Source organism: Mus musculus, chromosome 18 (genome assembly GCF_000001635.26).
Source record: "Mus musculus strain C57BL/6J chromosome 18, GRCm38.p6 C57BL/6J".
Lineage (NCBI taxonomy): Eukaryota > Metazoa > Chordata > Mammalia > Rodentia > Muridae > Mus > Mus musculus.
The window spans coordinates 9,208,972-9,227,318 of record NC_000084.6 but is presented as its reverse complement, the minus strand read 5'-3'; the positions used below and the strand labels follow the sequence as shown (position 1 = coordinate 9,227,318).

The 18,347-nt window shown below is 46.7% G+C and overlaps 1 protein-coding gene across 1 annotated transcript, besides 1 other annotated feature; it reads right to left on the bottom strand.

Moving 5' to 3' along the window:
• Nucleotides 10,385-11,646: an enhancer, noted in NCBI's record as "VISTA enhancer mm1632". NCBI's record gives its function as "enhancer in: neural tube[5/5] | midbrain (mesencephalon)[5/5] | forebrain[4/5]" and the evidence as "EXISTENCE:transgenic organism evidence [ECO:0001131][PMID:17130149]".
• On the bottom strand, nt 11,118-14,463 carry Fzd8 (frizzled class receptor 8). Its single transcript, NM_008058.2, has one exon. The coding sequence runs from the start codon at nt 14,397-14,399 to the stop codon at nt 12,342-12,344; it is 2,058 nt and encodes a 685-aa protein (NP_032084.2). The 5' UTR covers nt 14,400-14,463; the 3' UTR covers nt 11,118-12,341.
• Nucleotides 14,464-18,347: the final 3,884 nt, after the last annotated feature.

Sequence of the window (18,347 nt, the reverse complement as noted above, 5' to 3'; positions counted from 1 at the left end):
CAGACTTTACCTCTCTCCACGGTTCTTTCTCTTCAGGTAACACTAACAGAAGGCCCCACGCTCACCTTCCAATCATGCCTGCTCTTAATATTTCCAATCTTCTTCCTCGACCAAATACTAACCACTCCCTATCTCACTCCTGCTCTGAAACTTTAGAGGAACTATTACCTCATCCCTTACACATACAGAAGGGCACATTGCCTCAGGCCTGGTGTCTTAGTCAGGGTTTCTATTCCTGCACAAACATCATGACCAAGAAGCAAGTTGGGGAGGAAAGGGTTTATTTGGCTTACACTTCCATACTGCTGTTCATCACCAAGGAAGTCAGGACTGGAACTCAAGCAGGTCAGAAAGCAGGATCCGATGCAGAGGCCATGGAGGGATGTTCTTTACTGGCTTGCCTCCCCTGGCTTGCTCAGCCTGCTCTCTTATAGAACCCAAGACTACCAGCCCAGGGATGGTCCCACCCACAAGGGGCCCTTCCCCCTTGATCACTAATTGACAAAATGCCTTAGAGTTGGATCTCATGGAGGCATTTCCTCAACTGAAGCTCCTTTCTCTGTGATAACCCCAGCTGTGTCAAGTTGACACAAAACTAGCCAGTACAATTGACCCCTTGTCAACTTGACACACAAAAACATCACTAGTAAGCCTCAACCCTTACAATCTTATTCATCCCCAAGATCTAAATAACTTTAAAAGTCCCACAGTCTTTACATATTCTTAAAATTTCAATCTCTTTAAAATATCCATCTCTTTTAAAATCCAAAGTCTTTTTACAATTAAAAGTCTCTTAACTGTGGGCTCCACTAAAACAGTTTCTTCCTTCAAGAGGGAAAATATTAGGGCACAGCCACAATCAAAAGCAAAAGTCAATCTTCAACCGTCCAATGTCTGGGATCCAACTTACGATCTTCTGGGCTCCTCCAAGGGCTTGGGTCACTTCTCCAGCCATGCCCTTTGTAGCACACGCGTCATCCTCTATGCTCCAGATGCCTGTACTCCACTGCTGCTGCTGCTCTTGGTGGTCATCTCATGGTACTGGCATCTCCAAAACACTGTATGACCCCTTCAGTCCTGGGCCATCAATTGCAACTGAGGCTGCACTTTCACCAATGGCCTTCCATGGCCTCTCACAGTGCCAAGCCTCAGCTGCTCTGCTCAACTCCTTCATGCCTTCAAAACCAGTACCACCTGGGTGACCCTTACACATTACCAAGTCTAGCCACAGCACAAGGTACAACTTTGGCTATATCTGGAACATAGCCACTGTGCTCTCAGAAAACACTTCCCAGAAGATGTCACCTCAATGATGCTGGTCTCTTCTTAATCACCGCTAATTTCTTAGCTCCAGCTAACCAGCATCAATAGTCTCAGTAATGCAAAGTTTTTGCTCTGGTAGTTCTGGTATCTTGTTAATCACAGCTGATTCTTCAGCCCCAGCTAACCAGAACTACAGAATCTTCACAATCAAAACAGCAATGGCCCTGAAAAGAGTCTTTAATTTTCCCTCTGAAATTTCACAAGCCAGGCCTCCATCTTCTGCACTGTTCTCAACATTATCTTCCAAGCTCCTACACAACATCCCACAGAGCTCTTAACAACGAATGGGTCTTCAAGACCAAAGTTCCAAAGTCCTTCCACAGACCTCCCCAAAACATGGTCAGGTTGTCACAGGAATACCCCACTCTGCTGGTACCAATTTGTCTTAGTCAGGGTTTCTATTCCTGCACAAACATCATGACCAAGAAGCAAGTTGGGGAGGAAAGGGTTTATTTGGCTTACACTTCCATACTGCTGTTCATCACCAAGGAAGTCAGGACTGGAACTCAAGCAGGTCAGAAAGCAGGATCCGATGCAGAGGCCATGGAGGGATGTTCTTTACTGGCTTGCCTCCCCTGGCTTGCTCAGCCTGCTCTCTTATAGAACCCAAGACTACCAGCCCAGGGATGGTCCCACCCACAAGGGGCCCTTACCTCTTGATCACTAATTGACAAAATGCCTTAGAGTTGGATCTCATGGAGGCATTTCCTCAACTGAAGCTCCTTTCTCTGTGATAACCCCAGCTGTGTCAAGTTGACACAAAACTAGCCAGTACACCTGGTATACAGATTGAAGCTCCTTTCTAAATGAAGGTGGCTCAAAGAACTGGCTATGCCATTGTGTCAGACACAGAGGTAGTGGAGGCACAGGTCCTTCCTGTTCATACCACCCATCAACAGGCTAAACTAATAGCCCTTACCTGTGCCTTTCAACTGACACAGGAAAAATCCCTCAACATCTATACAGATTCTAAATATCATATCCTCCTGTCCCACACCGCTATCTCGAAGGAACACAGGTTACTTATGACTGAAGGAGGATCAGTAACTAATGCAAACCAAGTTGTGGCCATGCTAAAGGCCTCCCATCTCCCCACAGCTATTGGGATTGTCCACTACAGATCCCACCAGATGAATGGCTCTATTGTTTCCAAGGGAAACAACCAAGCTGATGTGGCAGCTAGAGCTGTGGCCCTTAGGGGCATAAATTTGTCTAACACTCCCCAGGATATCCTTACACTGCAATCCACATCCCCACATTCACCCCCTGACACTTGCCAAACTCTGTCTTAGCTTCACCAGCTCTTTCGTCCATACAGCCAAGCATTGTCTTATTTTGTTAAGATACACCTTCAGCCTATTCCTGAGGACTTAAATTTCTTAAAATCTATCACAGCTTCTTGCAAAATCTGTGAGATGTCTGGTTCCAACTCAAGGTATTGTAGTCTCCCTTTCCCTACCCATCAGGCTAGAGGTTCCCTTCCTAGAACTGACTGGCAACTTGACTTTATCCACATGCCCACTGTCAAACGTGCCAAATACCTCCTGATTTTGGTGGACATCTTCCCAGGGTGGGTGGAGGAATTTTCCACAACTAACAAAAGTGTTCAGACAGCCTCTGATCTCCTCCTCCAAGAGATCATTCACCAATTTCTATCCCAGCCTCCCTCCAGACAATAGTCCTGAATTTACTTACCAAATTTCTCAAATTCTATCTAAGGCCCTAGATATACCCTGCCATTTTCATATTTCCTACCACTCTCAATCTTCACGTGAAGTAGAAAGAACCAACCACTCTTCAAAAACCACTCTTGTTAAGCTGTCACAGGAACTTCACCTTGATTGGGTAAAATTCCTACCTCTGGCTCTTCAGGCTAAGAGCTCTCCCCAAGCCACTTCTCCTCATTTCATCCTATGAACTCATGTATGGACATCCAGCCCTAACTCCTGGTCTTTCACCTAAATGCTCTCCCCTCCCAGACCATTGACTCACCCCATTACTTTGCTAGCTCCTTTCTCTTCTCTGGGTCTTTGCTGACCACCATATACTGTGACCATACTCTGTCTCCTGTCAACTGCCTGTCAACATTGGAGACCAGGTTCTTCTATCCCCTCCAGACCATCGGCCCTCACCCCTTTCTCCTAAATGGCAGGGCCCTTTTAAGGTAATTCTCGTGACCCCTACAGCTGCTACACTTGAGGGACTCTCTCATTGGGTCCATTTGTCTCACCTCAAACCTTTCTCCACCTAAAAATGACTTCTTCACACACATCGACCCCAATAGGACCATGGTCTGTTAAGCTTCAGAAGATGTTCAAACCACCTACCTTCTCCCCAGTTCCATAAAATAAGACTCCACTTCAGATCTGGTTGCTTTAAAGATTGCTGGTTATGCATAGCCCTTGAAACTAACTCACAATTGCCACTTACAGCCTCTCCAGTGATACTGCCAAGTAACCTTACCTCATCTTTTGTCAGCTTCCCTGACTCCGATGTTGCCATTACTCCATTCCTTATCTCTATCTCTCTCTTTGGTCTGGCAAACTGTTTTAAGACCTCCAGGACACGTTCTATAGGAATGCCAAGCTCCCTAGACTGCAATAGAACCACAACTCTTGATACATCATCTCTGCCACAATACCCTGTAGTCCAAAATACCTCAATTCTTTGTGGCTCTCAGGTATATCATCGCCTATCTGCCAGCTGGTCATGAGTTTGCACATTGGTACTCCTTTTCCCCGAACTATGAGTAATCCTGGGAAATGAGCCCCTGCCAATCCCAGTTGTAGATATGATATATGCCCAATATAAGAGGGCAATTCAGGTCTTGCCTCTCTTGGTCGATATGGAAAGAGCAATAGGTGCTGGTACTGGAATTGGGGGGATAACAACTTACATAATCAAATATAATAAGTTCATTTCCCAGTTTTAAAAACAATTTTCAAGAAATGTCTGAAACCATTGCTATCCAGAAACAGATCAATTCTTTGGCAGCTGGGGTGCTTTAGAACTGACTGGGGTTAGATGTCCTGACAGCTTAAGAAGGTGGTTTTTGCCTGCTCCTTCAAGAAGAATGCAGTCCTGTATAACGAGAAACAAAATCCAGGAACTACAATTAGACATGCAGACTTTCAAGGAAGGTGAGGCCTCCTATTCCTGGATTTTCAATGCCAGGGCCAGGAAGCTGGAGTGGGAGGGTTGGGGAGCAGGGAGGGTGTAGGGTATAGGGGACTTTCGGAATAGTATTTGAAATGTAGATGAAGAAAATATTTAATTAAAAAAAAAAGTCCAATTTTACAGATTGGCTCCAAACTCAGGCTGTCACACATAGATGACACCTGTTGCTATGACAACCACATATCTTCTCAGAGCCCACTTTTCACCGTCACCTTCAAATAGGTTATGTCACAGTCTGTATAAAAGACAGACCTTTCCCCACTCCCCCCCCCTTTACCCTTGTCATTCTCTCTTTACCCTCTTTGTCCCCAGTAAACCTCCACATGGAACTGCTTTGGCCTGGTGTGTAATCCACACACAAGCTGCTATTCTAACACATCACACGGGCATCTCTTTCTTTAGGTTAGGGGAGTTTTGTTCTATAATTTTGTTGAAGATATGTATTGGCCCTTTAAGTTGGGAATCTACTCTCTTCTATACCCATTATCCTCGGGTTTGGTCTTCTCATTGTGTCCTGGATATCCTGGATGTTTTGGGTTAGGAGCTCTTTGCATTTTGAATTTTCTTTTACTGTTGTGTCAATGTTTTCTATGGTATCTTCTGCACCAAAGACTCTCTTCTATCTCTTGTATTCTGTTGGTGATGCTTGCATCTACGACTCCTGATCTCTTTCCTAGGTTTTCTAACTCCAGGGTTGTCTCCCTTTGTGATTTCTTTATTGTTTCCAGTTCCATTTTTAGATTCTGGAAGGTTTTGTTCGGTTCCTTAACCTGTTTGATTGTGTTTTCCTGTAATCCTTTAAGGGAATTTTGTGTTTCCCCTTTAAGGGCTTCTATCTGTTTACCTGTGTTCTCTTGTATTTCTTTTAGGGAGTTATTTATGTCCTTCTTAAAGTCCTCTATTATTATCATGAGAAGTGATTTTAAATCTGAATCTTGCTTTTGGCATGTTGGAGTATCCAGGACTTGTTGTGGTGGGAGAACTGGGTTCTGATGATGCCAAGTAGCCTTGGTTTCTGTTGGTAAAGTTTTTGAGCTTGCCTCTCCCATCTGGTTAGCTCAGGCGATAGCTAGTCTTGCTGTTTTTGACTGGAGCTTGTCCCTCCTGTGGATCTGTAAGCCTATGATCTTAGATGTGTCAGCACTCCTGGGGATACTGGCTCTCTCTTGGGCAGGGTTTGGGTGGAGTGCTGTGGGATAGCCTTAGCTCTGCGGTGCAGATGGAGACCATAAAGATCCTGCCCCTAGCGGCTCCACTATTCCTGTACCCTGTGTGCTCTGGGCTGGTCCACTTTGGACATTTACTGGAGAGAAAGTGGTGATCTCACCTCTGAACTTAGGAGTGAGAGCACTCTTGGGAGACCAGTTCTCTACTGGCAGGATTTGAGTGCAGATGGCTACGGTGCAGCCTTAGCTTCCAGGTGCAGATGGAGACCAGTGTCCTTATCTCTTGAGTGCTGGAACTGAAGATATGCACTACTACACCAAGCTGATAATCTGTTTATGAGTATTTATTTTATTTGAGATAATTACATATTCATTCATATCTACTGTTTTTCATCAGAGATTTCAGCAGTAGTTTCTTTAAAAAATGTTTAATTCTCAGACGGAATCCCTAAAATTGATTTCTAAATCTTTTGGTCTGGGATATAGCTTAGGCATTAGTGGGGTTTGTTTGTTTGTTTTGGAGTATTTGTTTGTTTGCTTTAAGAAAGGATATCCTTGAACTTCTAGTTCTCCTGAGTCTACCTTCTGAGTGCTAGGGTTATACACACATGCTGAGGTCAAACCCCTTCAACATATGTGTATGCTAGACTTATACTATACAATCTCAACTACATCAACAGGAATGTTTTTAGTCTTTTGAGCATCCTAGGCTATCCTTAACTTTGTGTTCCTTCAGACTGCTGGGATTTCAGGCAATGTGGAAAATCCCAGGCTTTGGCTTCAGCAGTTAAAAAAATACTCCAAGGGCGTTTGATAAGTGAGCACAAGAAGGAGCTACCACTGGGGCATGGGGCACTCAGGAACAGGTTTTATAGGAGCAAACCAGCAGACAATGGTTTTCTAATTTAGTGTATAATTCCCTAGAGGGTTAAATAAACTAATGTAAATAGTGGCTGTCCCAAACTGCTTGAGAATCCATGCAGTTAACTCATTCTACCTGTTTTGTGCTTAGCCTGGGCACTTTCTCTTCACTCATTTGCTTTCCATGTTTCTCTGGCTAGCATTTGTGCTATATTCTCTGAACTTGTGGAGGACTGCTGCATGGCCTCCTGCTCTAGCTGTTTCCTGTATGTTGGGTCCCTGGCATTGCAGAGGCTCTTATACCTTACATCCCAAACCTTCTGTGCCAAAGAAGAGACATTGGTCTTCATTGTCTTCCTTGGCCAACTGAGGCACTTTCTGAAGGGCCCAGGACTCTGATGGGTAGGGCAGTCTTTTCCACAGCTGACTACTCTCACCATTGAGGTCTTCATTGACAATGACAAGATGACTGTGAACATGAGTTATGAGGACTCAGAGTGCTCTCAGTCAGCCAAAGGCCTTTCTGATAAGACCTTGTAGACCAAGTGCAAAGTGTGTGACTCTAATGAGATATACTGGGAACAGGAGGAGTGACTCTTTAGATATGACACCCACAGAAGCGAGCTTTATAAAGAAGAGTGGAACTGTGGGAATAGAAAAGGTAAGCAGTCCTAGTGAATTCTAGGCCCAGTTTTGCTCTAGATGGAGTGACCTTACACATGTGTAGCAGTTTGCTAACCTGTAGCAAGGACTGTGGCAGACCTTCTGTGGTAGTTTGAACAAGAATGGCCACCCCCAACCCCGTAGACTCATTTGTTTGACTGCTTCGTCCCCAGCTGGTGAAAATATTTGGAAAGGGTTGGGAACATGTGGTGCTGTTGGAGAAGGTATGTCATTGGAGGTGGGTTGTGAGGTTTCGAATACCCTACTATTCTCAGCCTTCTCTCTCTCTGCCTGGTGATTGTGGACTAGATAGATGTAAGCACTCAGCTACTGCTCTAGTGTCATGCCTACTTGCCTGCTGCCATGCATTCACCATAATGGTCATGGATTCTAACTCTCTGTAACTGTGAGCCCCCAATCAAATGCTTTCTTTATAGGTTTCCCTGGTTCTGATGTTTTGTCATTTAATAGAAAACAGCTATCATACCTTCCCAATCGATGATGTGCACTAACACTTGAGTGGCTGTGTCCATTCCAGCTCTTTTGGAATCAGGTATAGACAGAGTTCTGTGGATCCATGATAATGTTTAGTACCCCTTCTACTGCCATCACTGAAATACTGAAATCAAGATTTCTGGCACACCACAATTCCTGGGCAGCCCCCCAAATCTCTCAACTCTGATTCTATGATTCGGGAATAGTCTTGGGTCATGTCTCCTCACACCCTAAGAAATTATTCCACTTCTCAGAGAAAATAAATTGTCATCCGTGGGTTTTGAGGCAGTGCTTTTCTATATTGTCCTACACAGGCCTGGTCATCCATGCATCCTCCTTCCTGGAGAGTTAGAGCAAGCCAAAGCAATTGCTCATCCTCAGCTAGCCTCCTTCCCCAGGGTAGTGTCTTCCCCTTGGTGTGTTTTCTGGTGGAAGACAATTGAGTGCATCTTTCTTTGGCTCTGAGGGACATCCCATGGACTCTCCTAGGAAAGTATAAAATAATACATTCATGAAGCAGTCAGCTATATCCTTTTGCCATAATAGTGGGGCATTACATATCCTGATGTAGAACAAGGTTCCAGAACCTGCCAGAAAGAGCAGTTTCTTCATTTGGTTCTTTGATTGAACCCTATGCTGGAGGTAGGGAAAGCACATTGGCATTCCTCAACAAATTATTCAAAATATTATTTTTTAGAGGATAATTTTTCGAACTTCAATATAGGAGACTCTAATTCAATCGAGGTTAATAAAATTATAACTGTGTGGAAGGGATGTTTGTGGCATCTACACTGAGGCAATGCTAGGGTGTTTTTTTAAGATAGCTACAGAATTAAGAATACAAATATGTGAGGTCTACTGAGAAACAGAGCCAACACTCTAAAGATTTTATTTTCTCAGTCTCTAGGCCAGGTTTGATTTCAAACTTTATTTGTGGCCGATGACCTTGCACTCCTCATCCTTCCACTGAGTGATAGGGTCACAGATATGTACTACCATACCTAGACTTTGAGATGTTGGGGATTAAACCTTCCGAGAGCCCTGGAATAACTGAGTGCTTTCCCTAGCTCCAGCATAGGGGTCAAAGAACCAAATGAAGAAACTGCTCTTTCAGGCAGGTTCTGGAACCTTGTTCTACCACAAGATGGTAGTGTAGTAGCATCCTTTTGAAACTGATACCTGGTTCCTGGCCGCTGTTTTGAGCCTCAGCAAAATGTTTGCAGGGTTCTTTAAATGGATCCTGTTCTTTAATGAGCTTGAGCTCTGAGTGCTTTCCTTTTAATAAAGCAATCAGATTTCCTTCCCCCAAACTTTGAAGTGTTACAGGAACCCTGAGCACAGTCAATGAGGCGATTAGGAAGTGAGGATGAGACAAAGTCTGCTTTTCTACTAACCTTCCCTCCTTCTGTTTATGGCACTTCCAGGTTACATTTATTACAAAGCAAAAAGAAAAGTATTCAGCAAGATTCAGCCCACAAGTGACTTCAACAAGTTTTGGTTTCCTGTTTGTTTTAATCACATTAGATTATATTTACCTCAATCCTCTGGACATATAACAACCACATTGCCTACCCTCAAATATTTGATGAGTCTTAACATTTTTTTCATGTAGTAGTCAAGAACACAGCTACATAGGTTAGAGTGGTATCTGCGCAGCCACCCTGCCGTTGTTTGTTTAATGCACATGGCTTCTTCTTTCGTTTTCCTACCCATACAATCAACTGTGGGTCTCATTTGGGTGTTGACAACTTTTGACTTACATTTTAGTTTCTAAAGCTAAGAGCATTGTGGTTCAGTGCTAGTCCTGAACCACTGAGTCTCTGTTGGTTACAGCAGCAGGCAGCTTTTCCACTGAAAGTTTTTAGAGTAGAAACAGTGCTTGTTTTTTAATTCATAAGTTTCTTTAGTTGTATGCCATTACAGCCATCTTGTAAACATTATCAAATATGACATTTTACAAGGATGCATGGAATACTAAATAGGTAAAAGCTTCAAAATAACAACTCCCTAAAATTGTTATAGTTAGAAATTGCTACCAAGAATGTCATAAACCAGCAACTTTTAGCTCTTTTCCACACATGTGATAAAGCCCTGTCTCTAACTTTGACTTTATTTCTGAACACACAGAGTTCATGGCCAGTTTATACACAGTCAGCATCCCACTTGTAGTGTGGGTTAGGTGGGAATGCATGATATGCCTAGGTCACAAACCAGTAATTATAAACTGCGGGCAAGGTGCCCAATTCTTGAAGGTAAAATGGGCAAGACAACTAAAGCATATATTCACATTACATATCTAATTTTAGAATTTTAGTTAACACAGTGACTTCGAAAGGAAATAGAAAAATTTTAAAACATGCCTCTTCATGAAGATCTATAAAACAAGTAGCTTTCATCTTATTAATTCAGAATTTAGTCACTAAAGGAAAACCAAAGAGAAACAAACATCTAAGAAGGGCACCCAGGGTCCCTCCCCTTCCACAATGCTGGACTCCAGTTATTAGCAGGGTAGCTGCCAGTTTCTTATTTTGATTGACAGGTTAATAAGGGACCTGGGGCTATCTTTTCAGTATGAACATACAACCTTACCAATTACTTTTAAATTATTGCTAATCTTCCAGAAATTAAAAAGCCTAAGGGATAAAGATATCTGAAAAATATCTGCTGAAGAAGCATTTCCTACAAGTGGTTTAAAAGGTCCAGTTCAGAAAATTTGCCAGCATTTAGTCAGTAGAATTTAGGCAGTGAGGATTTTTTTTTTTAAGAAAAACTTGTAATTTATAATAGTTCATTGCTTCAATTAGGAGTGTAAAAGAAGGGAGTTTTGTAATGCAATTGTCCAGCAAAGGAAACCGCTTTAAATTGGGGGATTATGTGCAGAGACCACCTGTGGGGCATTCAGAGCCTTTTCTATAATGCACAGCCCAGGCCTAGCTGCCTGCAGGCTGGCTAACAAAGCCATGGAAAGCTGTTGAAAAGGCTGAGCGCACTTGCGCCTCTGGTCTTCACTAACTGTTACAAGTCTTCCTCTCTCTCTCTGCCTCTCCTTTTTAAAGTAAAAGTCCCACATCCCTTTAATGGAAGAGTGTTAAGGCTCCACGGTGGCCAATTGCTCCGCACCAAGAGGAGCCAGGCAGCAGGGAAAGAAACTTCAGGCTATACAGCACATTCACAGAGGAGAAAAGATCAAAGTTTTCCAAACTCAAAAGACCAAGTTCCCTACAGATTAACCCTATTCATTTAGCTCCTCTTAAAGGAATGATGTGCAGAGCCACTGGGCAGACAGGTAAAAAGTTCAACAATTGCTAGCACATTCTTCTGCTGATTCAACAGCCTTCTGTTCAAATAAATTAGCTTCGTCTTGACAGAGGAACAATAGCTTTTTTCTCCAGGAAAAGCAGCACACTTGGAATACACAAGCAGGGAATGCTATTAAGAAGTTAACCCATTCGTTTAATCTGTTAGCCAGCACCTGCTCTGCTACACCAGATTGTCAAGTGACTTACAGTATAGAGGTGACCTGTGGCCTTAAATACTAACCTCCACATTTCTGAGTGCAGCCAGCTCTGTAAAAGGCCAGTGCTTTCAAAATCACAGACTGAAGATACTCATTCACATAGGGCTGCAATTTAAGTGGCATTAGCATTCTATCAGCCAAATAAACAGGCCAAGTAGAATGGCCACCTTAGCAAACTGTCCATCCACACACACCATGAAGAGCTGTAACCCATAGGTCAGCAAGGAGAGACCATGAAAAACATCATTTTTGGGGAAAGTGCAAAAACGCGATTTTGATTTCATTTCAACAATGACATTTACTTTGCTAACAGTTTAAGAATTAGAGGTTAACAGGTCTACTGTCAGTACAAAATGGCAAGCCAGAAAATTTCCATTTCCTCACATGTCCTCAGCAAGCATAAGGGGAACAGTTCAGGAGAGGTGGGGGACAGGGTGGTACTTAAATCATTTATCAAAAGTCTTTTTATTGACAAAATAGAATACTTATATTTGTTCTTACAGGGTAGCCTCTAAACTTTTTACAAGTAATGTACACATTGTATATCTTTGGATATATACATATTTTACACTTTTTTTTTACAACCTAACAAATAATTATATAAATACATCCTTTAATGTAAGAAACCCGTATTTACTTGGGGTGTATAATTAAGACATTTCTTGTTTATTTAAGGCATCTGCCTGGTCATTAAGAATACCCAAACTGTGCAGTCCCACAAGGTAGCAGTTGTCCCTCCTCTAGGGTGTATGAGGGCATGAATTGATGCAGATGAAGTCGAGGGTGAAGCAGGACCTTGGATGAAGTCTGCGGTGTAGTGTAGTGTACCCTCAAGACTCATCCAGGGTATCCAGGAGGGTTCCAACTATCCTAACCCACTGAAACCATTGTCTGGGGTAAGTGCTGGGGCATCAGAGAGGAGGGGCTAAGTCTGGGAGGCTTCAATGCCAGGTACTTTGTTCTAAGGGAGTCATTTAAGTCCCCGCTGCTAATGGATACCATTAAGAGTTCATTATCATGCTAATAGCAGTCAACACTGGGAAGGGGTGGGAACCCTGGCCGGTCTGGGGTCCCTTCGCCGCCCACGGGTTCTCCATCCCCCCACTCCTCTCCGCCCCTTCTGGGCATCCACGTAGGGTTCAGACCTGGGACAATGGCATTTGCTTAGGGTAAGATACAGAGCTGGCCGTGCCAGACCGCCACGTCAGGCCGGTACTGACGTCGCTGTAGAGGGATCCCCCGCCTCCGCCGTGTCCCCCACCTCCGCCGGGCCCGGGTCCACTGCCCCCAGGGCCGCTGCCTCCAGCGCCCGCGCCTACTGCAGCGCCCTTGCTGGCCCAGCAGCACCTAGTGCACAACGCGCGCCAGGACTCCAGAGTCTTGCCGGACCAGACCCACACGCCCGATGTGATGCCCACTACTAGGCACATGAAGTACTTGAGCATGAAGACCGCGTAATCGGGCCTGCGAGCCTGGTCCGGTTGCAGGTCCCGAAGGCATGGGCAGTTGTGCGTGGCCTCCCAGCGCGGTCGGTTGTGCTGCTCATAGAAAAGGCAGGCGACAACGACGGCAGCGGGCACCGTGTAGAGCACGGTGAAGAGGCCCAAGCGGATCATGAGTTTTTCTAGCTTGTGTGTCTTAGTTGGGCCTCCTTGCTGCTTGATGACTGAACGGATTCGGAACAGCGACACGAAGCCAGCTAACAGAAACATAGTCCCAATGAAGAGGTAGATAACCAGTGGCGCCAGCACAAAGCCGCGTAGGTTGTCAAGGCTCTGGTTGCCCACGTAGCAGATGCCCGCCACCGGGTCGCCGTCTACGGAGCTGAGCGCCAGCACCGCGATGGACTTGACGCTGGGCACAAGCCACGCGGCCAGGTGGAAGTACTGCGAGTAGCCTGCTATGGCCTCATTACCCCACTTCATGCCAGCTGCCAAGAACCACGTGAGCGACAGGATTACCCACCAGATGGAGCTGGCCATGCCAAAAAAGTAGACAAGGAGAAAGACCACCGTGCACAGCGCGGGGCCAGTGGTTTCATAGCGAACATGCTGCTCGACTGCACCCAGCTCCTCGTACTCGCCGCGCGCGCCCGGGCTGCTCGCCCCCGCTCCCGCTGCCCCTGCGCCAGCCGCCGCCGCGCCGCCCGCACCCCCAGCTCCGCCAGCACCCGGAGCGCCGCCGCTGCAGGCCACTTTCTCATGTCCTGCCACCAGGCGCACCAGGTACCCGACAGACACGAAGAGGTAACAGGCGGAGAGGAATATGATGGGCCGTTCCGGGTACTTAAAGCGCTCCATATCGATGAGGAAGGTAGAGACAGTGGCGAAGGTGGAGACGAAGCAGAGCACCGACCACAGGCCGATCCAGAAGACGGTGAAGGCGCGCTCATCCTGGCTAAAGAAGGGGTTGTGGCAGGGCAGCGCACAGTTGGCGATCTGGCCGGTCTTGACGCGGTTGTAGAGCGGGTGGCGTTCGCTGGACACGCTCACCATGGGCGCGCGGCACTGGCACCCCGGCTCGCAGGGAGCAGCGCCGCCACCAGGGGGCCTCGCCTTCCCGCCGCGCGAAGGGGGCGCAGCCGCCGCGTCCCCGCTGCCCCTACTGCTGCCGCCACGATGTGGGGGCCTGGCCCCTGGCGGGCGGCTGTGGCCGCTGCCAGAGGGCGGCTGCTCGCCGGGAGGAGGCGGCGGAGGCAGGCGGCGCGGTGGGCTGGGCGCGGCCGTGGTGAGGTCGGTGCGGTTGTAGTCCATGCACAGAGTGTCCGGGTTGCCCTGCTCCGGCAACCGATCGCAGCGCATGCGGTCAGGCCAAGCAAAGCCGTACTGGCGCATGAGCGGCGCGCAGCCGGCCTTGGCGCGTTCACACACAGAGCGACAAGGCGGCAGAGGCTTCTTGTAGTCCTCCAGGCAGATGGGCGTGTACATGCTACACAGAAAGAACTTGAGGTCCGGGGAGCACTGTATCTCCACCAGCGGCCAAAACTGGTGCACCTCTAGGCCCGCCTCATCTTGCGTGTCGTGGTTGAACTGGTTGGGCATGTAAGTGTAGTTGTAACCGATGCCTTTGCACAACGGCACCGTGATCTCTTGGCACGCCAGCTCCTTGGCCGAAGCCGCGGCAGCGCCGCTAGAGCGCTGTAGCACCGCCAAGGCGGCTAGGAGCGAGGTCACTTCCAACAGGTAACCCCACTCCATGCTGCGCGCTGGGACCCCAAGTCCTCCTTCTCTAGGCGGCGCGCAGGAGGGCTCTGCAGTGAGGAATCTGAGAAAAGGGAGAGCGGGTCGTGTCCCACTTTTCTCTGCAGAGGAGAATAGCAACAGTCTATCTCCTTTTCAGGCAGCAGGGTTGGAAACCTAGGCTGGAGTCGTCCGGCCCTCCCCCACGCCTCTCCTGGGGTGACCGCCAACGCGCCACAATTCCACAGGGTCTGTCCCGCGCCCCCTGAGTCGCACTCAGTCCTCCCGGAGCGGAGTGGTGGCCCCCGGGCTCATCCTCCCGAGTTCGTGTAGGACCTTCTGCACGCTCAGACACTTCGTGTGGCTCCCAGCAGCGAAGACTCGGAGGACGACGCGGCTCAAGTTTCCTTTCTGGCCTCAGTCAAGATGGCTGTGTCTGGCCTCTAGACTCTCGGGTCAGACCTAGAGGCCCCTCTTCGGGCCCGGAGGGTTCATGTCCGTTCCAGGCCGCGCCGCCACTGCCAGAGTTCCGGGCCCTCCTCTAGTCAGGCCGCAGCCTTCTCACTCCTGCGTCGGTCCTCTTGTATCTGCCGCCACCAAAAGTCCACGCCGCGTTCTGGCCACAGTCGGGCGGGGTGCAGGACGTGCTTTCTTGCTAGATCGACAAACAAATCCAGAGCAAAAGACAGAGAGGACACCTGAGCACCTTGGTCCCAGCCTCCGCCTCCTCCGCAGGAGCTGCGCCCTTCGCCCAACTTCCCGGCTTTAGTCTGCTAGCGCCTCCCGGCCGGCTCATGAATATTTATACAGCCTGCACTTGGTCTCCTCCCTCTTCTGGGTTCACCAATCCCTGCGCAACAGGGCGGAGTATCCGCGTTCTCAAGGCTCAGCCTTCCTTAAGGAAGTCCGTACTTTTGGGTCTGCTTTCCTAGCTTTGGGCGGATGGAGAGTTTGTTTTTGGTCACCTTGGGGTTGACCGCACGGATTGAGCATTTACTCAGACTGTCCCCAAAGAGCTCAGTGCTTCAGAGATCTTGGTCGCATATCTCTGAGTCTGCTCCTGGGCTCTAGGTCAGTGTTTTTGTAGTGAGTGCACCTCCCGGGGCTTTCTGAATCAGCTTCTTGCTCCATAGACAATACCTCCTGGTTCTAGATGGTCTTGGAAGCACAGCCAGGGCTTCAAGGCTGGTCCAGTTCCAGAGCTAGGGGAATTCAGGGAGAGATTTCCTCTTGGTATTCTCATACCGAGGGCTTCTCAGACTTGGAGAGTTGGTGATAGTAGTGAGACTTCTATTGAGGCTAGATGACCAGTTGTGGCTATGACTGCTTGGGAGCCCTTTCTGCGTGCTAGGAGTGCGGTACATAAGTGTACATTGCTGCGTGACCTGTGGCACTTCAATTGCTTATCTAGAAAGCGGGGAGTGATCAAGCCAGATGCCATTGGGGAAGTTGATTTTTGGATGGGATAAAATATATAAATATACGAAACACGTAGACCCAATTTTTCCTTTCAGACACAAGCATAAGCTTACCAATAAGACACATTGACAACTACCACTGCATTCTCTTTCCACGTGTTACTTTTAAGACATACATACACTCATCTACATAAAAACTTAATATGTGTTTTTGTCTGCGCCTCCTTTTCTGTTGTGAGAGGCAGGGTTGTGTGTTGAACTCAACACCCAGAACCAGAGTAGCATTCAGCTGCTGCCAGCCATTTCAGCATCCACCTTAAGTAGGGAGGAGGGTGTGAGGGGCCAGGGCCTGGCAGGTTCATTTACGCTTGTTAGGGCGTCCCAGGGGGTTGTCTTTCTCCTAGAATGGAGTGTTTATTTTTTTAATTGATGTGCTGTTTCATTTAGCGCTTGTATGGAACTCATGCTGCGGCTGTAATTACTGTAATCTCGGGAATAAGCATTTCAGATAGCTAAGAGGGTGGCAGGCACTCCTGCGGCCAGCCTCCCCCCCCCCTTCTTCCCTCTCCCTTTCTCCCTCCCTCCCTCCCTCCCTCCCTCTCTTCCAGTTCCTCTCCCTCTCTCCCTCCCTCTTCCTCTCTCCTTCTCTCGCTCCCTCCTTTCTCTCCCTCTCTCCCTCCTCCCTCCTCACGCCCACTCCGCGCCCTTCCTCTCTCTCCTCCTCCGGCCTTTCCCCCTTCCACCCTTTCTTTTTGTTTCAAGATTTTTGCTCTTTGTCAGATTTCATAGCAGGAACAAGTGGAACTGTAGAACAAAAGTTGGGCAGGGAGTAGAGAAAGAGGACTGCAGGTCCATTCTAGGCTGTGCAGGTTCTTCGGCAGTGAAGTGGTGGCAGCGGCGGGGGCGGCGGGGGGTGGGGCAAGCTAGCAGTTATCTTCATTAAAACAACCTTGTGGCAAAACAAAATTAGCAACCTTGGTGTATTGTGAGTTATAGCAATCTGTATTCCTCATGTTCGCTGCAGATCAGAGCAACAGCCTCCTAGGAATAGTGCCTCTGTAGACCCACAGGAAACTTCCTCCCCGACTCCCCAGTAAGCTTTTCCCCTTCCATCCAAGACTGCTGGGTTAATAGATACACTCACCATCTTATTTATTTACTTACCTATCTATTTATTTATCATTTTAGAGTTGAAATCTACTTAGCAGCTTCTTATAGTGAAAACAATACTTCCCACTCTTGAAAACAAGAACTATAAAACTCCTTAGAATCCAGAATTCAATGCTTCCATGAAGTCAGCTGATTCAGCAGTAAAAGGGCCAGGAAAATAAGCCAAGTCGGTCTTTACTTGGTTGTTTGCTTTTCAGCACATTCTTCCCTCCATCCGAGTTTCGATGTGTGAGTTTGAACATGTAAAGTCACACTGTCTCTGCCTTTCCTGGGTACACAAAGGGCTGTTCCCCTACTTCACAGGGCAGCGCAGGCCATACACTGATCCTGGGGTACTTGGGCAATCAAGGGAGGCAAAGCCTCTAGATGACAGCGCAGGCGCGGGAAGCCAGAGGCCTTCCACCCCCAACCTCCCCCAAACCGCAGGTGGGACGATCCAACTTTCCAAAAGCTACACAAATGGCAAAGTTTCTACTGTTTTTCTTCAGAAGGGAAATGTCAGATATTAAAAAGTTTAGAATTACAGTTTATAAATTGAAGAGTTAGGTTAAGCAAACTGACATTTGAAAACTGAGGCTGAAATTAGTTGATTTTGGCTTTTAATTGGCATTAAAAATTTTTAGAGACAAAATGAATCTTGAGGATGTGGAATGTGGAAAGTTTGGGTAAGAATATTAAATTCACAAGAAATAATAAGCAGACAGAAGTTCAGATTTTCCAAAACCATGAGGTATTTGGAGATGACTGATTTGAGACATCAAGCCACATGTAAAAATAAACTGAAACTTACTTTTGAGAAAATACAACAATAACATTTAATACTACTATTAAAGGACTACTTATTATTTCAGGTAGGAGTATAAGAAACCAAAAGCATTATACACATAAGTGTAAGAAAACGGATTTTTTTTTAAGTAAACCAGCTAGCTTGTGGGGGTAGGAAATAGTTTTAGCAGAGGAGATAAAAAGTACTTGTCCTGCAGCACAGTAACAAATCATAAGCTTTCCGTCACTATTGCTATGCTTGCAGTTTGGGGACAAGTTCCTAAGGGTCAATTTCCAGCACTTTAAAACAGAGATAAAAATGTTTCCACTTAATGCATACTAGACACCATAGACAACCTATTTATGAAGGAAAGTGTTCTCATGTCCCATGGTAAATCCACATAACACTGCAGGGAGTATGTGGCAAAACCTCAAAAGACAGAAAAGAAGGGGCCTCCACAATTCCCTTTAACCATGTGTTCCCATTGAACTGAAAACTTCAAAGTATGCCCATTTGTGGCACATTCTATATTCCAATGATAGCAAAAGTAAAAGGCACGCATTTACATCTGGAGAAGAAAGGTTTAGAAAATATGGAATACACTTGAGATTC

Bases quoted from the DNA above. Each gene is read 5' to 3' on its own strand.
- Fzd8 (NM_008058.2), bottom strand. From the start codon at position 14,399: ATGGAGTGGGGTTACCTGTTGGAAGTGACCTCGCTCCTAGCCGCCTTG.